General features: G+C 41.2%; 2 protein-coding genes across 2 annotated transcripts; one reads left to right on the forward strand and one right to left on the reverse strand.

The window, feature by feature from the left end:
* Positions 1-11126: 11126 nt before the first annotated feature.
* On the forward strand, positions 11127-12522 carry LOC128496623 (hemoglobin subunit beta-3-like). Its single transcript, XM_053466341.1, has 3 exons — positions 11127-11284; positions 11780-12002; positions 12331-12522. The coding sequence occupies exons 1-3, from the start codon at positions 11193-11195 to the stop codon at positions 12457-12459; spliced, it is 444 nt and encodes a 147-aa protein (XP_053322316.1). The 5' UTR covers positions 11127-11192; the 3' UTR covers positions 12460-12522.
* A 4603-nt stretch (positions 12523-17125) lies between these two features.
* Positions 17126-18527, reverse strand: LOC128496976 (hemoglobin subunit beta-2-like). The gene is made up of 3 exons (XM_053466816.1): positions 18368-18527; positions 17977-18199; positions 17126-17338 (listed from the first exon to the last, which is right to left on the reverse strand). Exons 1-3 carry the CDS (start codon positions 18457-18459, stop codon positions 17210-17212), a joined length of 444 nt encoding a protein of 147 aa, XP_053322791.1. The 5' UTR covers positions 18460-18527; the 3' UTR covers positions 17126-17209.
* Between the last annotated feature and the right edge of the window lie 7420 nt (positions 18528-25947).

Raw genomic sequence — 25947 nt, forward strand, 5'->3', positions numbered from 1 at the left:
CTGCAGATAATTGCTTGAGTAAGTTTAAGAGAGGAGCCAGCAGCGTCTGACCATGTATAATGTTGATTCACCACTCGGAGGTGAAGGTGAAGGAGAAAACTGCAAAGACGTTCTAGTCCAGTGATGGCGAACCTATGGCACGTGTGCCAACAAAGGGCACGAGAAGCCTTCAGTTGTGGCACGTGGCCAGGTTGCGGACTGACAAGCCGGCCTTTGGGGTGTGTGGGAGGAGAGAGAGGGGGGCTGAGCTCATGAAAAAGTTTTCAGCAACCGCTTGGCGCCTTTCTGTTTCCTCTTCTTCTTGCCGCCACACACCTAGGTGCTGCCCTGACTGCAGCGGTGGAAGCACAAGGCCTCTATCTTGGTCACAGTGCCGGCATTTGATGCTGACTGCAGGACTTCAGCAAGACTTCAGCAGGGTAAGTGAACTACAAAGGGGGGTAGATAGATAGTGAGGGATAGTAAAAATATTGACATAAATAAAGAGTGAGAATGAGTGAGAGAATTAATTAATGTGTGGGTTAATTGTGTGAATGAGTGAGAGAATGCATTAATGTGTGGGTGAATTAGTGAAAGAATGAATAAATTAATGAGTGGATGAATTGTGGGAATGAGTGAGAGTATGAAATAATGTGTGGATGAATTGTGTGAATGACTAAGATAATAAATGAATTCATGTGTGAATGAATTGTGTATGCATGAGAGAATTAATTAACTCATGTGTGGATGAATTGCTTGAATGATTTTTGAAAATGCATTCATGAATATGTGTAAATGATTTGTGTGAATGAGCGAGACAATTAATGATTGTGTGAATGAAAGAGTGAATGAGTGAGTGACACTGATATCATTTCCGTGCAAAAGTTATTTAATAAAATCCTTTTTACGAATAGACCCTTTTTTCTGTTTCTGCAGATAGGTGGGCCAAATAGTTATCTGCTGCCAATTGATGCACACTGTTGTGTATGGTAATTTTGTACTGAAAAAACTGTCTCTCCATGTTTAATATACAGTGTTGGCACTTTGAGGTCTGCAACTTGGTTTGATACAGAAAAAAGCACTCAGGCCTAAAAAACTCTAGGCACTCTCTATAGAAACCCTGGAGTCATAGGCGTAAGGGGAACATGACCCTGCCAGCACTACAGGACGGTGCACATGGTATTAGTGCAGGAAAGGGTTAACTCAGCAAGGGTTAGCACGAGGTGAGAATGCACAGGGAACGAGGGGGAAGTCACAAGGAACGTGACTGTAGGGGGAAGGGGACAGGGCTATAAAGCCCCTCTATGCACACGTGCAAGGGGCAATTACTGAACACCACAGGAGCAGTTTCCCGCCCGCCCTCCCTCTTTTTGTCTTTTGCTTTGTGTTTTTGTGTTGGCTTTGTGTGTTTTTTCTTTCCCCCTTTCCCTCTTTCTTTTTGCAGGATCCGTTTTCTTTGCTGTGGCGGAGGAGTTCCCTGGAGAAGTTTGAAGGATAATGGGAGTGGCAAGTTGATGGTTTTGGTTAGAGGTTAGAGTTAATGCCCTCCCTGTACAGGATTAACCAAAGCGTTAAGGTGGAGCTCCCCTATCCGACCCGCGGTCGCTTGGGCGATTGTGGTATCCGGCAGAAGGGGTAGTGTGAAGCCATTGTTTTGTGTTTAGGTTGGGAACCCTCAGCTGTTTGTACACAGGTGTACAGAAGACTGTATAGTATTTATACAGAAGTTATTATTAAAGTGTTTTTACAATAATTTATAAGATGTTAAATAAAGTTATGTCGAGACATTTGTTAAATAAATGTCTCGGCCTTTTCTAAATCCAATCCTGCTGGTGTCTGTCTCTTATTTCGGGTTTGAGAAATGGGGAACCTCCTGGGTATGGGCAGTGCAAGGGTCATGTCCCCAGCAGCCCCTGCCGTGTCCCCTCCATCGCCTGCCATGCCCCTCCAGCCTCCATATCTTCCTTAGGCCCTGCCATGTGACCTTCATGCCCTGTACTGTACCCAGCAGCCCCTGCCATGTCCCCAACATCCCCTGCACATTTCCCCCATCTTCTGTTGCTTCACCAATTAGCTTCAGGTCTGCTGTGCATTTAAGTGGGGTGGTGAAGGGAGATTATTCTTTTTATTTATTGCTTTCTTTGGTGCTATCAAATTCTGTAGCGCTGTACAATGGGGGCCTATGATCTCCTTGGAGGGATGCTGGCTGCTGGTCCACCAGCTCACCGGGCATTTGGATGCTTTTTGTGCTCCTTTTCTGGCATATTTTATGCATTCCCTCATTGTGGCTCTCTGCGTTATATATATATATATATATATATACATAATTATATTTAATTTCACCCTAACACTAGTCATTCTTTTGATACCCTATTTTCCAACTTGCAATCAGTTAATTTATCCTAAAGGAGTTTGTACAGTAAAATGAGCATCACAAAGGAGTTATGTTTACAGGCTTGTCATGTTAAGTTGTCATGTCTGTCTTGTACTTAAGTGCTCAGGGGATAATACAAATCTGCATAATTATCTGCAGATAATTGCTTGAGTGTGTTTGAGAAGGGAGCCAGCAGCGTTAGTGTGTTATCTCCAGGTGGAGAACTCACCTATAAATGCCTAGCTCTGCACAATTATAAAAATGTCTGGTCCCTCCCCGCGCCGTCAACATCCGCCATATACTGCGAGCCATTCAGCAACACCAAACACCCACCCCAGGTCACAACCACCACTGCAAGAGATTTTGCTACTCGCAAGATGGCAGCACGTCCTTTAAACAAATATTCAAGTTGCCAAAGTTTCTAAGAGAGTCTTTCCAGACCCTCTTGAGAACTCTGGCTCCCCTTGCAGGTTGAATACAGACACTGCATTCAGCCGTGCCAGTCAATGGAGCCCAGCTTTCTAATCACAATGTGATTAGTAAAATATATTAAACAAAATAGCTAAAATAAAAAAAATACAAATGTAACATTTAAAAAAACCGTAATTGCTCGATTATAAGACGCTGCAGGGGACCTGGATCCTCCTGTCTTGTAACCTCTTCTGCTGGTGCTTAGTCCACTGCAGCTGGAAGGAGGTGCCGTTAACAGCGGGGGTTGTCTGCGACCATCACGCAGACCTTTCCTGGCTGGAAGGTCTTACCCCGGAACGCTGCTGCTAACGGCTGCAGCGGAATTTGCCTACGCAAATAGCGTAGACGTCTACCCGCTGCCCCGACTACACACCAGGGAGTCAGAGGCATAATGCATTTCTGTAGGCAGAGTGCTCTATGAAATGCCTTTAACCCCCTTAATGCCCCTCTGCCTCCAGATATGTGTTTTAACCCCCTTTATGCCACTCTGCCTCCAGAAATGCCTTTTAACCCTCTATACACCACTCTGCCTCCTGATATGCCTTGGGACACAGTGGCATATAGAGGGTTAAAAGTCATATCATGGGGCACAGTGGCATTTACAGGGTTAAAAGGCATATCATTGGGCACAGTGGCATATAGGGGGTATAAGGCATCTCTGGGGCAGAGTGGCAAGCCTGGGGGAAGATGTGCATAACTGGGGGGCAGGTAGGAAAATAAAAGGAAATAAAAATATATACATTTTTCTTTTTTCTCAATCATAGCTTTTATAAAAAAAAAAATTGTTTACATAGTTTACAGGACTTGACATTTACTAGTAACACTTTGTTACTATAGGGTCATCTTATATTGAGGCTTTTTCTTTTTTCCTAAATTAATATTCAGATTTGGGGAGTTCATCTTATAATCGAGCAAACACGTTAATTATGCAGTGATGTCACCATCAGGGGGACCATCCAGTTCCAGCAAAATGTAAAAAGTCCAAAAATAATAAAAGAAATAAAATAACAAAATAAAGTTTATTATTATGAGCAAGTGCTAAAAAAAGTGCTGTATCTTCCCAAAAATGCTTACATGGAAAGAGTTAAGATAAAAGCATTTCAAATACTCAAGGGGTGTCTTCATTAAAAAGAAAATTAATGGTTTAAAGGGAGAAAATTGGAGTGGCCAGGTTCAAAGATAGGGCATAGACACAGACTAACCAAAATGGGGGAAAAAACGCACTTCCCAAATGTGGCCTTTAAATCCCCAAAACAACCAGACAAACCCATGCATGAGTGGTATCACTGTAATCAAAATATGTTGCTGAACACACATGTTGTTTGACAGTGACATACACCAGAAGCTGTAAATTTTAGTGATAAAAAATTAAAAAAAATGACGACCACAATTTTTTACAAACGCTAGTGGTAAAATTAGTGCAAGGAAAGGGTTAAAATACTTGTACTTATTTCCTAATAACTTGCAGAAAAAAGCAAAAAAGCATAAAAATATTGAGTATTTCTAAACTCAGGACAAATAGAAGAATCTATTTAGCAGGTTTTTTCATTAGCTTTTTTGGATGTTTATTTTTCAAATAAAAAGTGAGAAAAGGTGTTCTTACAATCTTTCATCATATTTTATTATTTCTTTTATAGGAAATTAGATGATAGGATAAAAAAATGGTATCTGAAGAAAGCCCTTCTTGTCCTGAAAAAAACCCCAATATATAACTTGTGTGGGTTCACTAAATGGGTGAGGAGAAAAGTACAGCTAAACACAAGCAAAAGTGTTAAAACAGCCTTGGTCACAAAGAGTACAAAAAATAAAAAAAAAACCAGCCTGGTCCTTAAGGGGTTAAAAATATTTAAAAAACAATATACAGGGTAATAACAAAACCACAAAATAAATGAAGACATCTCAACAAACAACATACTTACCTGCCTCACATTAATAATATCGGAAGTATCTATTTATAAAGAAAATCACACATTTATGGTGTTGATCAAATCAGGAAAAATAAATTATCTTCTTTCAGGTGACAGCTGTGCACATCTTCAGAGAAGAATATGTAAATGCAAAAACATCATTTTTCTAGAATCATATCTTAAATGGGTAATATCAAGGCTTCATATTTTGCTTTTTGAAACATTGAAAGAATAATGACAGGCTTTCTTATTGCTTTGAAAATTGGAATAAGCTTTTTTTTTCAAGAGAATGTAAGAATTTTAAGAGAATGTAATCAACCATCCCTACTAGACCTTTTTGAAATTCATGTTTCCATGTGGTAAAAAAGCTAGGCAAACAAGTCCATGTTGTAGATATTCAGTCAGTAATACCGTATTTGCTCGATTATAAGACAAGGTTTCTTCCAGAGCAAATGCTCTGAAAAATACCCCTCGTCTTATAATCGGAGTCGTCTTATAATCAGACCTCAAATAGGTCTTACTATGAAATATGTTCACATAGTTTACATGAATTAACATTTACTGGTAAAACTTTTTTCCTATATTCAGGCTTTTTCTTTTTTTTCATAAATTAATATTCAGATTTTGGGGGGTCGTCTTATAATCGAGCAAATACAGTATTCAAAAATGTTATAAAGCAATGTGAGATACATTAATATGAAATTAATTCAAGAGGAGTGGGAATTCATAAACATCCAGGATGATGATTCATTCATAAAGCAGGCAATAGTCCTTGTATAAGTTGATCAATCATCATCAGTACCAACTTGAATCCCAATAATAGAATTACCCTTACGAAAAATTACCGCAGTTTTTTCTAAAGTAATACTGCAGTTTGTTTGTAGAAAACTGCAGTTTTTTGGACATGAAAAAACTGAAATACTGCACTTTTACTGCAGTATCAGGCTAGATTTCCACTTGGTTTTTTTTTGCTAAAAACGCCTATAAAAACGCCAATAGCGCCACCTGGCGTTTTTTTTGTGAAAAACGGCTGCAGCCAGATGTTAGCTGTTCTTCAATAGGAAATCGCAAAATGCCATTTCCACTTGGCGTTTTTCTGTTTGGCGTTTTTTCAGTCCTCTTTGGCGTTTTTCGGCTAGATTTCCACTTGGTTTTTTTTTGCTAAAAACGCCTATAAAAACGCCAATAGCGCCACCTGGCGTTTTTTTGTGAAAAAACGTTTTTCTGTCTGGCGTTTTTTCAGTCCTCTTTGGCGTTTTTCTGCTTTTTTGGGCTCTGTGGCAGTTTTTCAAAACTGCAGCATGTTGACACTCTGGCGTTTTTTGCAAGAAATCTTGGCTTTTTTTCTCCAATAGAAGTCTATGGGAGAGAAAAAACGCCATGAAAAAGCCATGTGGGTTTATTGCCTTGGCGTTTTTTTATGGCGTTTTTTCCACAGTTACAATGCAGAGGATGGACCCAGTATCTGTGTGTCCTACGAGAAATAGGCTGAAAACAAACAGTTTCACACAAAACAAAGTCCTGGACTGGTTCATATTGAATTTTACACCATTTGGAACAAACATGCCATTACAAACAAACATACGCGACCGGATCCTGCGTGCCAAAAGCAACAGCAAACAATTTGCACCATCATTTGGGGCCAATCTTCCCAGAGGAGCAGACATTCGAAATAAAGCATGCCTTACAAACCACAGAAAAGAGACAAAAGGGTCTACCAAGTAAATGACATCAGGAGAGGGCAGATACTTGCCATTTATCCTAATCCCTTTTAGCTGGGTGAAACTTCTAACTTGTAAAGGCTGGAAAAACTGCCTAAGGTCAAAAAAAGCAATTTCCACAGAAAGGCTAAAACGCCAGAAAAAACTGCAAAAAAAACGCCAAAACGCAGGTAAATGCAGCGGCAGTTTTCTTGGCAGTTTTCCTGGCGTTTTTCATCAAGAAAAAAACGCCGGACAAAAACCCAAGTGGAAACCTAGCCTTCTGCTTTTTTGGGCTCTGTGGCAGTTTTTCAAAATCGCAGCATGTTGACACTCTGGCGTTTTTTGCAAGAAATCTTGGCGTTTTTCTCCAATAGAAGTCTATGGGAGAGAAAAAACGCCATGAAAAAGCCATGTGGGTTTATTGCCTTGGCGTTTTTATGGCGTTTTTTCCACAGTTACAATGCAGAGGATGGACCCAGTATCTGTGTGTCCTACGAGAAATAGGCTGAAAACAAACAGTTTCACACAAAACAAAGTCCTGGACTGGTTCATATTGAATTTTACACCATTTGGAACAAACATGCCATTACAAACAAACATACGCGACTGGATCCTGCGTGCCAAAAGCAACAGCAAACAATTTGCACCATCATTTGGGGCCAATCTTCCCAGAGGAGCAGACATTCAAAATAAAGCATGCCTTACAAACCACAGAAAAGAGACAAAAGGGTCTACCAAGTAAATGACATCAGGAGAGGGCAGATACTTGCCATTTATCCTAATCCCTTTTAGCTGGGTGAAACTTCTAACTTGTAAAGGCTGGAAAAACTGCCTAAGGTCAAAAAAAGCAATTTCCACAGAAAGGCTAAAACGCCAGAAAAAACTCCAGAAAAAACGCCAAAACGCAGGTAAATGCAGTGGCAGTTTTCTTGGCGTTTTTCCTGGCGTTTTTCATCAAGAAAAAAACGCAGGACAAAAACCCAAGTGGAAACCTAGCCTTACTGCACATTTACTGCACTTTTTTTATATTGCAAACCTACAGTTGTACTTCAATGTACTGCAGCTTTATTGCATTTGTACTTCCTTACAAAAATAACTGCAGTAAAACTGCAGTACAGTGAAGTACAAATGCAGTAAAACTATAGAGGACAAATTAACCATAAAATTAAATGAAAATCACATAAATTAAAAACAATATACACAAGCAGAATCGAATTCAATACTATAGAACTTTACCCTGCTTGTATCTGTAATACAAATACATTTATAACATGACAAAGCCCAAGCATTCCATTTGAGTTTGCTTCAACATCAACTTCTATGACCTCTTCGAAATGTTGACATACTTGCAATATTGTGACAGACATTTTCTTGGGACTCAGTGTTTTCAAAACAGATAAGTCATCAGGAACAAAGAGGTTCAATATAATAAATGTGATTGATGTACATACAGTTTAACTTAGACACAGGCCTGGAAATATCTGGGGACAGTTTGCAGGTTCTTAGGTTGTGGTTCTTAGGTTGTCTTGTCTCCCAATTAGACCCCTGAAGAGTAGAAAAAGCTGAAAATGTGTTCCTATCTTAAGAAAAGGGATAAATAGAAACATTTAAAGTAAAATAGAAACTGCATCTATGTAATTGACTACAAAACTGTCATTATTTATTTCCAGACTTCCTGGATGCAGATTGGTTATGCTTAAGTGGCTGCTGTCATAGAAAACTGTCAGGCTCCCACCCTACTTTGTTGCATATTTGATTTCTATTAAGAATGGAGTGAGGATAAAAGTGGCCCTGGCACTTTAAGGCTAGAACCTCTAGGTAACCCTGGTAACAGGGGAGGGCTGGCAGCCTAAGGCCTGGGGGGCAAGTCTAGTCAAGTGGCCCATTGCGCCACCAAAGCGGCTGCGAGCGACATTGAAAGCAGTCACTCCACTGGCGCCTAATGAACTTAAAGCGGCCGGCGTGCACGCACCGCGCCGCCCAATAGCCGTGCCTCAGCTCTTTATCCCACCCCTTTTAAGACGTGGGACGAAGAGCTGAGGAATGGCCATTGGGTCTGACTGCTGCATGATGCAGGGGCGTACCTAGAGTATTTGGCACCTGTGGCAGATCCTGTATGTGGCACCCCCCCACACACACACTTTAAAAATGCATAGTTTCTATGGTTAGGCAAACATTGACAGGGGTACAGCAAAATTGTTATCATTATATACTGAGGCACACATTGACGGTGGTACAGCATAACTGTTATCATTATATACTTAGGGATTACGCTGTACCACCGTCAATGTGTGCCTATACTTTGAGCCAGACACTGACAATAATGCAGTATAACCCCTATCACTATATACTAAGCCAAACATTGATGTGGTGTAGGCCTAACACTGACTGGCTTAGTATATAGTAGGGATGCACCGAAATGAAAATTCTGGACCTAAACTGAAAATTCAGCATTCATTTGGCCAAAACCGAAAAAAAAAAAAAGTTTATATACTTTATTAAAAGTAACACACCAAACATAGAGAAAAAAAAATCAACAACAATATTAATATATATATACACATATAATTAACAGCAATCACAATCCTATCATGCCCAAGTTCTAGCATGTACTGGCTGACTTAGCATGATATGCATGTGATTGCTGTTTGCAATCATATATATCTTTTAATACTGTTATTAAATTATTGAACGAAAAAAATAAAAAATTGATAACAGCAATCACACTCCTATCACGCCTAGACAGCCTCCCTATGCCATGCTATCCCCCCACACTTCCATGCAATCTTAAACCCTCATTCACAAACATTCATCATAAACTACAGCACAACACCCATCACTCTCACACACTTACTAATATTTCCCTACCTTTCCTCTGGCACTGTCACTTTTCGTCCTCCTCTTCATTGTTCCTCCTCTTCTTCTTCCTGTTCTGTGTCCTGTCCTTCCGGTGCGTGGAAGACGGTGGGCGTGGCTTCAGTGTTGTGCGCCGGGATTTGACATCAAGTCCCGACGCACAGCCACAGTTGCCGCGCGCACTGTTTTTGGAGGAGTGCCGGCACCCCTCAGTGAGTGGCACTCCAGGCGGACCGCCCCCCCACCAGGTACGCTACCCGCAGTCCCGGTGGCAGCCGCTTAGTTTTTAACTTTGCGGCTGCCATGAATGTTCGTCTGCCGGCCGCCTGGCCAGCCCGCCGGCCCGGGTTCAGGGCGGCCTGGGGGGCAATTGCCCCCCGGCCCAGCCCGCTCCTGCCCGGTAACCCCTTGTTCCTGTCTCCTACTGATTCAAAATTGTTTAGAAAGGGCTCTTTTAACCTAGACCGCACAGTGTGTGTGTGTGTGCAGGCAGAGAGAAAGCTGCAGGGGCAGTAAGAGATAAGCAGGGTCGGGCACGGGAGTGGTGGTGTATGTATGTATGTATATGTGATTGTATTTATGTATGTGTGTATGAATGTGTAATTTTGTGCAAGCATGGATGTGTAAATGTGTGTGTGCATGAGCATGGATGTGTAATTGTGTATGTTACCATGAATGTGTAATTGTGAGTGAGCATGGATGTGTAATTGTGTTTGTGTGTAAGCATGAATGTGTAGGTGTTTGTGAGCATGTATTTGTAAGTTGGCTGAGATAGAATTTGTGTTAGTGAGTATGAGTAAGTGTGTGTAATTTGTGTATGTGTGTTTACTTATGGGTTTCAAAGTGTATGTTGGAAGGGGGCATGAGGCAAAGAAGACACAGAAGGCACAGGCAATTTGGGCCAAAGATGGAACAGACAAGCTGTTTGAGGACAATGATGGCACAGACCAATTGTTTGGGGTAAACATGGCACAAATAAACCATTTGGGGACACTGACAAGCTGGGGCAAAGATGGCACAAACAGGCTGTTTGTGGGTTAGGATGGCCTTGATAAGCTGCTTGGGGCAAAAGACTCACAAGCTGTTTGGGGCAAAGGTGTGGGATACGTTGCTTGGTGAAGTTGGGGGTGTGTGTGTGCTATGTTTCGCACCAGGGCCCTGTGGTATATAGTGAGGCCCCTGGGCCAGAACTGATAAATGATATGCATGTGGCCACTTGCTGGATACACATTGTCACATGTTTGCAGTATGTGGCTGTGTGTATCCAGGAGGCAACTGGACACCAACACCAAATAGGGATCTATTCATGAATTTTATCATCCACCAGCCAACTTGGCTTCTTCAAGAAGTGGGAAATTCAGCTCTGCATCCACTACTCCTAGTGGTAATACCGGATTTTTTTTATATAATTTACCCATTAAGAGAAGTATAATCATTCCACATACATATTTTTAATACAAGATTCTACCATGAATATTAATAAATATCCAAACACATAATAGGAAAAAGTCGTTCAAGTGATTCCTGTAACAACTCATATGCTGCAGAACACGTATTGCTTGACAACAAACCTGCAAATTAACTATTTCTACCTTTTTCTCATACACAATGTTAGCAGAATCTTTTTGCAGGACACTGTGAGATCAGCAATATCATCTGTAGTTACAGTAAGACAGAATACTGCATGGAACAAGCATGATACAAAATAGCAAGGTCAGCCACATTGTTCATCTTATCAGTGAGGAGTAAATGTTGGATGGGGAATATAGGGTGACACAGCACAATTACAGCAGGTGGGACATATTTAGGTTTCCTTTAAAAGCCAAGAGGGAGACAGAGCGAGACAGAGCTCTTGACATCTCTCACTTGAGTCTTAGACACTCTCTAACCCCAACAATCACCATGGTTCACTTTACAGCTGAAGAGCGTGCCGCCATCACTTCGGTGTGGAAGAAGGTTGACATCAGCAAGGATGGCAGCGACACCCTGACCAGGTAATTAGCAGAATACTTAGCTGGAGTTCATGCCAGAAGTAGAAGGGACCTAGAATAATAAGTGTAAACATGGGCTTGTAAAACCCTATATGTATTTTATAGGTAACTCATAACTTATGAACGCATATATTAAGGGTTCTCAGCTTTTCTGGTTTTGTGAAAACATCTGCATTTCCTAGTAAAGAAACATATATGTATTTTATTTAAAATATATCATATATTGATGGTGTTTATGTTAAAGCACATCAAAAGTTCTTTACTATTTTAGATTATAGCTTTGTATCTAAATCTAATAAAACACATAGATTTAATGTGTTCTTTGATATGTTGATATATCTATATTACTAGTTACAATATTTTAGGTCAATATACAAATTACCTTTCAATATAGAAACATGGAATTTGACAGCAGATAAGATCTATTTAAACCATCTAGCCTGCCATTCCTGTTATAAAAAAACATTTTATCTAAAACCGGTTTTTCTATCACTCCAGGCTGCTCGTTGTCTACCCCTGGACCCAGAGGTATTTCAGCACTTTCGGAGACCTGTCCAATGAAGCCGCTATCGCTTCAAATGCCAAAGTGCAGGCCCATGGCAAGAAGGTTCTGGGTGCCATCGGCGGTGCCATCCAACACTTGGATGATGTCAAGGGCTCTCTCCGCGCTCTCAGTGACACCCACGCCAACAAACTGCACGTGGACCCCGAGAACTTCAAGGTATGTACATTTTGTGCTGCGATTGCCCTCAACTGGAGATATTTATATAGTTTGAGAAGGTGCAGAGAATATTGTGAACATATTCATGAATATATGATGCCACTGCTAGGGTCCTGGTGTCCTCTAGTTCCTGCAGACTACATATCCTATATTTCTTAGACAGTCATGAATAAAAGCAAAGTTGTTGAGCTTAATATAATAAAATAATAAGCTTGTCAATTACAAGTTAGTTTATCTTCCTGCTAAACAGAATTGGTATCGCAGTTAACTCTTACAGCAGTGGTTGTGTGATGTTATATAAATGAACACCATTTTCCTTCATTTTCAGCGTCTTGGAGAAGTGCTGGTGATTGTTCTGGCTGCCAAACTGCGATCCGCTTTCACCCCTCAGGTCCAGGCTGCCTGGGAGAAATTCATCGCTGTTCTGGTTGCTGGTCTGAGCCACGGATATTATTAAACAGTCCATTTGAAAATTTGGATTGCTCTTAAGCATATTCAATAAAAATTACCTTTGCATAAATTGTTGTTTCTTGTAGGTTCTTTCATAAGCATTAAATAAATGCCATGGATTAAAATAAACGATGATATTAAAATTCCATTATAAACATAAGTTTAACATTCATTTAGAAAATATTTATGTTAAAGCTTACATTGGATCATTAAATACGGATTCTGTTTTAATTTTGTACCTTTTGTATATAATTCATCATTTATTCTTGGCAGCTTTACTCATATGGGATATTTGCCGTCACATCCAGTTTAAAGCTATGTAAGCCTTGTGTCAGAGTGTGATCATACTAAGAGGCAATGGCAAAAACTACTATGTAGATTTTCCACCCTTGTATCATCTGTGGTGGTAAATCCCTTCCACCAATATCATCTAATGTCTCTCATATGACATCATACCATCTCACCTGCTCACCTTACATCATTACTTATTCCTGTGCCTAATACACAGTGTACTTTAATAATCCCCTTCACATCAGTTTTCAAAACATTATTTTGCACACTACACAATGTAAATTAAAGACTATTGCTTATTCTTATCGCTCAAAAGCAACTGTAACATCGATTAGCTTGGACAGATGTGCAAATGGTCAACGGGGCCACTCTCAAAGCATATGGGAGTGTGAAGCACAGATCATTCATAAAGGGATATCACTATACAAGGGACAACTTCATGTAGACATATTCTTTTTATAATTTTTACTTTAAACTGGGGTCTCTGGATTTGGCCCTGAGGCTATGGAAATCATAGTTGATTAATGCGGATAGTGGGTTTAATCACCAGGCATGGAGCGGCATTTAGCACGGTCCACTCCTTGCCCAGGTCCTGTCCAGTAAACAAATGCAGCCCGCTGCTGGAGACAATGGAGGGGATTTAGGTTTGTATCCAATGTATTTTCCTCTTTATGGATTTCAATAGGTTGTTTTCTTTTGGCACATACTGCCCCTCAAACCAGGTATTAACTGGACAGGGGCCGCCCTAGGCAAATGACCTGTCTGCCTGATCTCCTGGTACCTGGTGTGATACTTTAGGATGTGGCACCAAGCTTCACTTCTACAGTAAAGGAGGCTGACAAGAATCTATATAGTATATGCATGTTTAAAATGAAGAGCAGCTGTTGCTGGCATTCAATAAGGGATGAATCAAAATTTATGGAGACCACCATAATCTAACATTGATTGTCTGATCCACTTAGCATAAAGAAATGTCACAATCATAGTACTACATCATAGACAGTGCCGGCAGTTAGTGGAGCACCACCTAGGCCATGTTATTCTTAATTTTGTATGTTATTAATGTTATTGTTAATTTTGTAGTCTCCCCTTTATTGTCATAGTCCTATGAATTCTTAGGTAAATGGCCATGGTAAGGTAATGAGCACAGAAGACATTAAAAGCAATGTAAATTGGCATAGGGGCATAAAGGAGAACAGACATGAGGGGTAGCAAAAAAAAGGGCTGTAGATAAAGTAGAAGAAAGAACAGGGATGGGCACCAAGGGCAGTCACTACCTGAGATGAGACATTATATATGTTTGCAGATTTTTATTTTACGTTATTGTATTTATTGATAAATTACATGGCCAAGTGTCCAAAGCATCAAAATAAACACATACAAGTATATATTTCCACAAAGCCTATTTCCAATACCATCTCCTTTGGTTTAGAACATCCAGCGTTTCCTGAATATCACAATACACTGTGTGTTATATTACATTATTATAAGGTCACATCATGCCTCCAAATCGTAATCGCAATGCGACCTAAAAAGCATAAAAAGGCATACATGTTCATCTTCTCAGGTTGCTGCTAGAATAAGAATGACCAATAAATACACAAAATAAAGCAAGAATTCAGTAAATACCCAGTGAATACCATTTGTAAACACCTATGTAAGGTTTAAATATTGGGGATTCCGTCGCACTATATGGCCATATATTGCTTAGTCCGCTACTATGTCAAAGCACGCCAAATTATCTAACTTTTCATGGCTATATTGCTTACCAAGGAGCTGAATTTAAAGCATTCTCTGTGTCAGCCGTGTGGTAGGTGGGGCTGCTCAACCCTTACACTCTTACACAGTAAATATCCACACACTAACATTAACCAGGCACACACATGCACACAATAACATGCATAGACACATACACACTTACAACAACATACCCACACTAACATACCCAGGCAAACATATGTCAACAAAAACATACCCAGGAACACATGCACACACTAAGACCTTCAGATACATACATCTACACCAACATACCCAGACAGACACACCAACATACCCAGACAGATACACCAACATACCCAGACAGACACACCAACATACCCAGACAGACACACCAACATACCCAGACAGACACACCAACATACCCAGACAGATACACCAACATACCCAGACAGACACACCAACATACCCAGACAGACACACCAACATACCCAGACAGATACACCAACATACCCAGACAGATACACCAACATACCCAGACAGACACACAAACATACCCAGACAGACACACCAACATACCCAGACAGACACACCAACATACCCAGACAGATACACCAACATACCCAGACAGATACACCAACATACCCAGACAGACACACAAACATACCCAGACAGACACACCAACATACCCAGACAGACACACCAACATACCCAGACAGATACACCAACATACCCAGACAGACACACACACTAACACACCACCTTCTAGAACGGCCCCTTTAAGAAAAACTGTCCCTAGAATCCCTCATGTTAAACAAAACCATGTTCTACTTCAGAAGGCTTCTCATAAAAAAAGAATCTCCTCCTTCCCCAGGGCTCTGTGTTTAATATATAGTGTTCCCCTTTCCAGGCCCATTTAACAAGAACTGGTTGCATACACACACTAATATACCCCCAACACACACCAGTATACCCAGACACACACTAACATACAGAGACTTGACATAACACTCAAACACACACATAAACACGCCACTCACTTACCCTCATCCTGACTTCAGTGCAGCTTACAGTCACCGCGCTACTACTGCAGGGACTACCGCATGACAAATGTGCAGTATTTCAGTGTTACGTGGCTACAAGAAATCCCTAAATCAGACACTGAACTTGACTTCACAGGGGTGGCATAGAGGCTATGATTTTTTGTATGTAGTTTTCAGAAACCTATGTCAATTTGAGATATATTTTTGTTATCCATAAGAACCAGGAGTGTGAAAAATAGCACATTAACTGAATCTTGCTTCTGCATTTTTACTATAGAATAAAACACAACTAATTTTGCATTAGACAAACTGGTCCAATGATTTAAAATCTGAGCGTTATTAGGGGTTCATTCACTTAAAAAGGTGATTGACAAGAAAGTTCCATTTCATCTCTCAAAATGTACTTTACATAATGAAGGACTAAACCCGGTGAACTTCTGCTCCAAGACTAGCTTTGGTGAACCTGTATTAAACATGTGGGAATTAGTGAAATTTCTTGAGTCACCTCACTGATTGAACTATACATAATGCAGGGCCAGCTCAGCCCAGCATGCTGAGAAATTTGCTAGGTTTGGTCTTTTAAAATGCATCGTAAATTTGGGGAATTGAAACTACGAAAAATAAACTCATGCAAGAACGTTATCATTTTAAAAGAGTAATAAATAAATGAATTCATTGATGAGTTCTGTTTTCAGCCAGGTTGTCCATCAGACCAGAGTCCCTGTCATCCATTGCAGGTTTTATCTCTTACCCACATTGCTAAGACTTTTAAGAAGTCACTTTAAGAAGTAGCTTAGTAGTCCATAGATGTGTGGTGGTGCCCCTCGAAATATTCCCCAAGTGACTTTTCATTTGAGTTCCCCCAGCATGATTTTGCCAGGACACCTTTTTATGGGCTTATCATCAATTTACAGTTAAGTTTCTCTCTTGTCCGACTTCCTGTATTATCTGTGATGGGGAGTTGGAAGCTCTCGTTATTCGACAATAAACATGAAGTTAACTGTTTAGCATCATCTTAGTTTAAAATAGAATTAGTTGACTCAGGTACGGTTTATTTGTAGGCAATGTAAGAATTGAATGGAGCCAATATGTGATAGTGATAGAACACCCAGCAGTTCCCTGTAAATCTAAATATCAGAACGATAGGTACATTACATGTCTGCCTGCCATTACCTGCAGTGACTGTGAAAGTAACCTTATGTTATAGTTTATGTATAAAAGCAATTCTAGTTCAGAGCACAACAGTCAGCAGGAACATTCAATTGGTTTCCACGGTGATTGTACCACTTTTACCACTTTGTACCAGATTTTTTTTGTGCATAAATCCCAATATTTATTTGCAAGAAAAGGGCACAAAAACATAATACAGAAGCACTGCGGTGTACAGGGATTTAGGATGCTTGCACACATATTTTTTCATCCTGGTTAGCGGTGCCATTCATGCGTTCGCTTCTTTGATTACAACAACAGACGAAATGTTAGCTACGCGGCCAGACAGACATGGTTATTTAGGGGCAATAACCTTATATAAGTTTTGTATACGTCATAAGTATTTAGTGGCTTAGGGATTTAGAGATCCTGGAAATGTGACCAGTGGTTTACAAAATGACTAAGAAACAAGTATTTTAGTTAACAGTACATTTTATTGCATTTGTTTCCATATAAACAGTAATCCACGTTCTCAGATAGGGGTGTACTATAATCAGTTTAATAATATCCGTGGCTCAGACCAGCAACCAGAACAGCGATGAATTTCTCCCAGGCGGCCTGGACCTGAGGGGTGAAAGCGGATCGCAGTTTGGCAGCCAGAACAATCACCAGCACTTCTCCAAGACGCTGGAAATAAAGGGAAAAAATACTTAATGGACAATGTATAAGCCTTCAGAGTAGGAAGTGTAAACTATGGATCACATTATGGTTATCGGTAAAGGAAATACTTTGTAATTGATAAGCTTATTTTGTATATAAGCAGCATGAGCATTATAGTCTCCCAGTAGCTGGAGTACATGAGATTGCTTGCAAGAGAATCCCAGAATTATGAATATTACCACTACCAGGGCCGACCCAAGACAAAATGCCGCCTGGGGCGAAGTTTAAAATACTGCCCCCCCCATTATCTACCCTTCCTCTCCCTGCCGCCCCCCATTATCTACCCTTCCTCTCCCTGCCGCCCCCCCCATTATCTACCCTTCCTCTCACCCCCCCCCCTTACTTACCTTTCAGCAGTCCTGCGGTGAGTCTCCCTGCTCTGTCTCGGTGCTGGCTTGTAATGCTGAGCGCCGGAAATGACGTCATCTTCCGGCGCTCAACATTACAGGCCGGCACCGAGACCGAGCTAGAGGGCTCTCTTCTCGGCTTTTAAAAAAAAAAGAGGGCTCCATTGTCGGGCCGGCCCTAACCACTACCCAAATATCTCTAACAGATTATGGCACATAAGGGAAATCACATTATAAAAAATAATGAAACTCATATACCTTGAAGTTTTCGGGGTCCACATGCAGTTTGTTGGCGTGGGTGTCACTGAGTTCGCGGAGAGAGCCCTTGACATCATCCAAGTGTTGGATGGCACCGCCGATGGCACCCAGAACCTTCTTGCCATGGGCCTGCACTTTAACATTTCCAGAGATAGCGGCTTCATTGGACAGGTTTCCGAAAGAGCTGAAATACCTCTGGGTCCAGGGGTAGACAACAAGCAGCCTGGAGTGATAGAAAAACAGTTAAAAAAAAAATAATAATAATCACATACCTAACTAAGCTGATAAATTATATATATATTAAATATGGGTTATAGGTAGTCTCACTGGTTTAACAGATACATTAGCTTTCCATTTCTAGTAAGACTCTGCAAGTTATTCTTCTAATTACCTGGTCAGGGTGTCGCTGCCATCCTTGCTGATGTCAACCTTCTGCCACACGGATGTGATGGCGGCACGCTCTTCAGCTGTAAAGTGAACCATGGTGACTGTTTGGGTTGGAGAGTGGATAAGACTCAAGTGAGAAGTGTCAAAAGCTCTGAGAACCACAGCCAACCTCCTTGGCTTTTAAAGAAGAACTAGTTACGTCCCACCTACCATAAATGTGCTGTGTAAACTCATTTTCTCCATCCAACATTTAGCCTTCACTGATAACAAGAGTACATCTGACTTAGCTGTTTTGTATCATGCTTGTCCCATGTAGAATTCTGCCTGGTATAACTACAGCAGAATATGCTGATCTGACTTCTTTTAAAACATGAATGTGCAAAAATGGATTATTTTATTGTTTATCTCAAAAGGAGATAGTTAGACAGTTCTGCTTAAATGATCAGAGGCTCAGATCCATATGTGCCTCAGAAAACACCATCAACATTAACACTTGTGACACTTTTGCTACTACAGCCTATAATTTTAATAATAGCAAGGCAACATAAAATGTTGATTTATTAAGCTTTATAGAACAGAGTTGTACAGCAGATATCAATAATTTGGCTGTTTATCAGTCCAGTCATAATCTTAGACTCAGGATAGCCATACGCCTATCCCATGCATAGTTAAATCGGATCCTCTCATATTTGTGGATCTAGGGGCAAACTGACATGCTGCAAACAACACATAAAACCAAGCCAAAGCATGACACAAAATAGAGATAATCTGGAAACTGTTGAATTATTGGATATTGTTACCATTCCCTACACCTAAAGTATTGTCACACATATACTATATCTACATAATAAAGCATACTCTAGCTGCATGCTTAAGCATGACAAAAAATGCAGCACTAGTGTTTTTGCAAAAAAATATAATTACATTCCACATACAGTATATAGAAATAATTGGATTTCATGATGAATAATTAAATAACTCTTATAATACATATAAATACATACATATATATATATATATTGTGACAGTGTGAACCCCAGGGAGATGATTAGCATGGCATCTGAGTACAGCTGCTATGCAGATTATACATATGGGTCCCTGGGGTGGAGCAATTGGAGAGCAGGGTGGGCCAATGCTCCATTCCCCCATTCTGTGGAAACTCCATGCCGGGTTTTCCAGGAGGCAAGAAATCTGCAGGATCCGGTCCGGGATTTCTATGAGGCCGGCGTCAGGCCCAGGTGCTGGGCATTAAAAACCCCTGGAGCCTGATACTCAGTGAGACTGTTGGGGGAAGAGGAGGTTCCCTGTGCTCCCAGGGCAAGGAGAGGCCCTGAACAAGATCATCCCTGAGCCAAGTGAGGCAATACCTGCCTGGACATTGTGTGTGCGCTGTCTGGGGGAGGTTTTCCAGAGCCTGGTGTAGCTGGGTCTGGCTGGGAGGTTGAGGTAGTGGGTGATTAGGCTGGTCAGTCTAGACCAGCATAGTTAAGTTAGAGAGGGCTCCAATTGGGAGCTAGGTTTTATTTTTATGATTTGGTTTTTGGGGTTTCAGCAATTACAAATAAAGTGCTGTTTTGGTTCAAAGCTACTGTTCCTGACTCTGATTGCCCTAGAGGACTGTGCTTAAGACCCTTAAAAGTGACATGTATGGCCCTCATGCTATAGGGTTTGTCACATATGGTGGAGAATGCGGGCAAAGCACTGCTATGGTCTGTGGGCAGAAAGCAGGAACCAAGTGAACAACTGAGTGGATGCTGGTGACGAGTGCTACACTGGATCCAGGAACCCCAAGTGTTGTGCGACCTGAAGCTACTAAGCTGCAGTGGATGTGCCAGAAGTGATTACAGCTTAACCCGGAGGATTGAGTGGAAACTCTGCAAAGACTGTTGCATGGTATGTGCCCTTGTGTATTGCTGCCTGAAATACATATGCTTATGGAGGATGGCCTTGATGTGTTTGCCGACTTATTGATGATCCGGACGTGAAGTTTCTATTTGCTGGGTAAAAGTATTGCATAGCTGTGAAACCTGCAAACGAAAAGCATTTTGTCGCTATCTTGATTACATACTGCAGAGGGAGCGATTAAAGACTCTGGGATTTGTGTATTGCACTGACTGTTGGTCTAATGCAAGATGGGAAAAGGACAGCAAAGCGGAAATAAAATGTCCTTTCCATATTTCACTCGCCAGCCAACCTGCAGTGGATATGTGGAACCACTGAAACTGGCACAAAAGGCATATATAAACTGTGCAGGGTCCTGTGTTGAGGCTCAAGAGTTAAGGGAGGAAATTGAATCCTTAAAGTGGCTGCACCAGGGAGAAGTCTCTGATTTGAACTTGCAGCTGAAAGAAGTAACCGATAAACTAGATGCTATCAAACAGAGAGACTATGAAATTAAGAGACTGACAGAGTTGAATGTTTGCTATGACAAACTGAGTCGTGGTGAATGTAACAATGTGGCATGGACGACCAAGCTCAGGAAAGTGGACGCTATGCCAAGAGATGAGCTGAATCAGTATGTGATTGAGCAGTCAGAGTATGTTGGGAAACAGATCTGCAAGAACAAAAAGCTGACTGATGAGTATATGCTAAAAAAACATGAATTAATAGAGGTTAAAAAACAAGCAGCACAATTACAGGTGGAATTGCACCGAACTATTGGCCAGCTTGAGAGAGAGAATCTCACTTTACAAACTGAAGTGGCTGCTTATAGAGGAAAACATGATGTTGACACATCAGCAAAACTTCAAGAGATGCAACAGTTGCAGGAAGAAAAGCTGGTGGTTGAAAAACGTCTCGCAGAGGTGTCCCAGAAAGGTAAAGAGGACGCGGAGCGTGTATTTAGGCTCCTTTCTGAGAATAGCAGTGTGAATTTAACACTTGCAGTTGAGCGTCTAGAAAAAGTAAAGCTGCAGGAGACCGTAAAAGAACTGCACGATGAAATCCAGGCCTTGTTTAAAGCCAGTAAAGAGAACACTGAACTTCATAAGGCCAACATAGCACTAAAAGACAAGTATTTCCAGAAAAAGGCGGAACTGGAATCGTGCAAGGATCAGCTACAGGCCAGAGAAGGCCAGCTAAAGCAAATGGAGGCAGTTATGCTTCTAAAAGAGGAGGAGTTAGCATTGGCTATCCGCTCCAGAGATCAGGCTTTAAGGGAAAGAGATACGGTCCAATGTAAGCTGGAAGCAATACTGACTAACACAGAGCGGGACAAGCAAACTTTATTGAGGCAGGTTGCTGATATCCAGGCCGAGAGAGACAAAATGGCAGAGAGTCTGGAGAACGCCAAGACTTCAAATGAAAAGCTGCAACAAGTTGGACTTGAACTGCAGAAAGAGAATATATCCCTCAGGCATCGACTGGAGGTATCAACCTTACAGCTGAGTGAGGTGAAAATAACCCTTGAGGAACAAAGGGTTACTGCAGTAGAAAAACTTGGACTACTACAACTCCGGTTAGATGAACTGGGTATACAGCTAGCTGAAGAAAGGGAGGCCAAGCTAGCTCTACAGAAACAGATTAAGGTCCAAGAGGAAATGGACCCAGTATCTAAAATGTTACAAATTGTACAAGCAGCAAGTGAGCAGATACCGTACAAAAGAAGCTGTCTGGAGGAAAAGACTGTGATGAAGAATGGCATGGAAAATAACCGTTATGGCCTAAGTGACGGAGGGACTATTCATGGTGCTGGAAGTACGGGCCAACTAGTAGAGCAACATGGCAGTAAGCTGCTCCAGGGAGCAGGTGGTCCCAGGTCCGGTAGAAACCCTACTTCAAAGGTGGAACCCTCTACAGGTGACAGTAAGGTCCATCCATTACACGCATCTGGGGTAAGAGGACATAAAAATGGGCTTGGTATTAAAAGGAGTGATGGTGAACAAGCTACTGGGAAACAGCTGGAAGATGGTGTGCACTTGGCTGTATCGCGTAGACCACGCAGGGTAAAACTTTTGGATGAGCAATCTACAATGGTGTTCATTTGTACTGAGAAGAGACGTGGCTGTGCAGTGTGTTTCCCGTTCACTGATGGTTGCAGAAACCCAGAAGGGCAGATGGATACAAGGAGGAAGTGTCCACTACCGGGCCACATTTATGGTGTGTGGAAAGGAAAGCCCCCTGATGCCAACCTAAGAGGGACGTCATCAGCAGAGCTGCTTAGTCCCATGGTCGCTCAGCCCCATGGTTCTGAGCTGGTGGGGAGGATATGTGACAGTGTGAACCCCAGGGAGATGATTAGCATGGCATCTGAGTACAGCTGCTATGCAGATTATACATATGGGTCCCTGGGGTGGAGCAATTGGAGAGCAGGGTGGGCCAATGCTCCATTCCCCCATTCTGTGGAAACTCCATGCCGGGTTTTCCAGGAGGCAAGAAATCTGCAGGATCCGGTCCGGGATTTCTATGAGGCCGGCGTCAGGCCCAGGTGCTGGGCATTAAAAACCCCTGGAGCCTGATACTCAGTGAGACTGTTGGGGGAAGAGGAGGTTCCCTGTGCTCCCAGGGCAAGGAGAGGCCCTGAACAAGATCATCCCTGAGCCAAGTGAGGCAATACCTGCCTGGACATTGTGTGTGCTGTCTGGGGGAGGTTTTCCAGAGCCTGGTGTAGCTGGGTCTGGCTGGGAGGTTGAGGTAGTGGGTGATTAGGCTGGTCAGTCTAGACCAGCATAGTTAAGTTAGAGAGGGCTCCAATTGGGAGCTAGGTTTTATTTTTATGATTTGGTTTTTGGGGTTTCAGCAATTACAAATAAAGTGCTGTTTTGGTTCAAAGCTACTGTTCCTGACTCTGATTGCCCTAGAGGACTGTGCTTAAGACCCTTAAAAGTGACATGTATGGCCCTCATGCTATAGGGTTTGTCACAATATATATATATATATATATATAATAAATATGTATATATTTTTATATAGTCTTTAAGACACATTCAACACCCTAAAACTTAAAATAATTTGAGGCTCCACCACTGCAGGTCATAAAGTGTTTGCTGGTTAAATGTTCTCTTATTCTCTCTTTTAATTGAAGGGTTGTTCTCCCCACATATTGAGCACCACAATTTTCACATGTGGTCAGGCGAATGACATTAGACAATTCCTATATTGTTTAATTTCAAATATACGATTTGTAGATTTAGCTGGGTTGACAAAAGGACAGCTTTTACATACCGTATGACCGCATGGAAACATACCAACAGTATTATCTAACCATATCAGAAGTTTTCTTGGTTTGCTAGTAAAGAATGTAGGAGCCATTCTGTTACCTAAAGTTTTCCCCTATTTCAGTACAAACGTAATACCATTATCTACTTGTGGTGGCATGAGATTTAAATACCCAAAGATGTTTTTTGAAACATTTTTGAATGGTCATTAGAATTTCTTTAGGAGATACCCTTTATTCACATTCTGAGAATTGCTACTTCTTGCATGTTCCTAGCCACCTTCTTTCGAAATGTTTTTGTGATGATATTAGAGCCCTTTGCTATCAAAACAAGATCTAAAAACGAAAACCTTTTAGATACTGTTGGTATGTCTCCATGTGGTCATATTGTATGTAAATGCTGTAGTTTTGTCAACTCAGCTAATTGTTTTAACCCCTCAACTCAGCTAATTGTTTTAACCCCTTAAGGACAATGGGCGGTCCCTAATCCCATTGAAAAGAATGCATTTTGAGACTGTATATGTACGGGCTTTGTCTTTAAGGGGTTAAATCTACAGTTAACAATCGTATATTTGTTATTAAACATAGAAACATTGAAAGTGATGGCAGAAAAGAATCATTTGCCCAACCTCTAAATACTTTCCTTAGTCCCTGGCTTTATCTTATATCTATCTTAGCCTTATGCCTATCCCAATGTTTGCTTAAACGCCTTCACTGTATTAACATCTACCATTTTTGCTGGAAGGCTATTCCATGCATCCACTACCTTTCAGTAAAGTAATATTTCCTGATCTTACTTTTAAAACTTTGCCCCTCTAGCTTATGACTATGTCTTCTTGTTGTGGTAGGATTTCTTCTCTTTATCATGTTGACTCCCTTTAAGTATTTAAATGTCTCTATCATATCCCCTCTGTCAGGTTTTTCTTCCAGGCTATATATATGTTAAGATCCTTTAACCTTTCCTGGGAGGTTTTATCGTGTAATCCATGAATAATATATGAATTGTACAACATCTAATGTAATGTACCTAAACGCATGTGAAAAATCTAGTGCTCGATAACAGGGGTGAACAACCCGTAAATTAAAGTAAAGAATAAGTGAACAATGAACTGGAAATTAAATTGTCACCTTTCCACCCATCGGCAAGCACTTTATGACCTGTAGTGGTGCAGAGTCTAATTATTTTAAGTTTTTGGGTTTTGCAAGTTTCTTTAAGTCTCCAGGAGGGGGCGACATAGTCACATGCTTTAATCAGAGGGAGGCATACTGGGTTTATAGGTTAGGCACTGGGAAACTCCCAATATGATGTTTTGTGTTTACATTTATATATTTATTTATGTATTTATATGTATGAATTGTATTTAATTATTCAACATGAAATACAAATAATAACTGTAATTAGTGCTAATTTTTATTAAACAATAAATTAATTGTAAAACATCTAATGTAATTTACCTGACCACATGTGAAAAATGTGGTGCTTAATATGGGGGGAGAACAACCCATAAATGAGTCAGTGAAATGGAAGGGGTAGTAGACAGTGTCATAAAGAACAAGGTGATAAGATGAGTGAGCAGTGTAATAGACAGGTGAGACTGCAGTCCATGGACAGGAGGGCAGAGTAATCAACTTAGGAGAAAGTACCATATTTGCTCGATTATAAGACGACCCTGATTATAAGACGACCCCCCAAATCTGAATATTAATTTAGGGAAAAAAAGAAAAAGCCTAAATATAAGACGACCCTATAGGAAAAAAGTTTTACCAGTAAATGTTAATTCATCTAAACTATTTTTTTTTAAATAAAAGCTATGACTGAGAAAAATATTTTGGTTTTATTTCCTTCTATTTTCCAACCTGCCCCCCAGTTATGCACATCTGCCCCAGAAATGCCTTATACCCCCTATATGCCACTGTGCCCCATGATATGCCTTTTAACCCTCTAAATGCCACTGTGCCCCATGATATGCCTTTTAACCCTATATGCCACTGTGCCCCATGATATGCCTTTTCACCCCCTATGTGCCACTCTGCCTCCAGAAATGCCTTATACCCCTATATGCCACTCTGGCATTTAGAGGGTTAAAAGGCATATTATGGGGAAGAGTGGCATATAGGGAGGTTTAAGGCATTCAGGAGGCAGAGTGGCGTATAAAGGGTTAAAAAGGCATTTCTGGAGGCAGAGTGGCATTAAGGGGATTAAAAGGCATTTCACAGAGCACTCTGCCTCCAGAAATGCCTTATGCCCCCCCCCAAACTTACCGGTGCTTCTGACTTACGCTGCAGCCGGAAGGAGGCGTGGCTAGCAGCGGGGGTTGTCTGCGTCCATCGCGCAGGCCTTCCCCGACTGTCAGAGATCAGAGTTCCCCGGCACCGGTGCGGGGAACTCTGATCTGTGACAGCCAGGGAAGGTCTGCGCGATGGATGCA

Source organism: Spea bombifrons, chromosome 5 (assembly GCF_027358695.1).
Source record: "Spea bombifrons isolate aSpeBom1 chromosome 5, aSpeBom1.2.pri, whole genome shotgun sequence".
Taxonomy (NCBI): domain Eukaryota; kingdom Metazoa; phylum Chordata; class Amphibia; order Anura; family Pelobatidae; genus Spea; species Spea bombifrons.

Bases quoted from the DNA above. Each gene is read 5' to 3' on its own strand.
- LOC128496976 (XM_053466816.1), bottom strand. From the start codon at position 18,459: ATGGTTCACTTTACAGCTGAAGAGCGTGCCGCCATCACATCCGTGTGG. The intron at 18,200-18,367 runs GTAATTAGAAGA...CTATCACTCCAG, and splicing joins GGCAGCGACACCCTGACCAG to GCTGCTTGTTGTCTACCCCT. The intron at 17,339-17,976 runs GTATATGAGTTT...CTTTATTTCCAG, and splicing joins TGGACCCCGAAAACTTCAAG to CGTCTTGGAGAAGTGCTGGT.
- LOC128496623 (XM_053466341.1), top strand. From the start codon at position 11,193: ATGGTTCACTTTACAGCTGAAGAGCGTGCCGCCATCACTTCGGTGTGG. The intron at 11,285-11,779 runs GTAATTAGCAGA...CTATCACTCCAG, and splicing joins GGCAGCGACACCCTGACCAG to GCTGCTCGTTGTCTACCCCT. The intron at 12,003-12,330 runs GTATGTACATTT...CTTCATTTTCAG, and splicing joins TGGACCCCGAGAACTTCAAG to CGTCTTGGAGAAGTGCTGGT.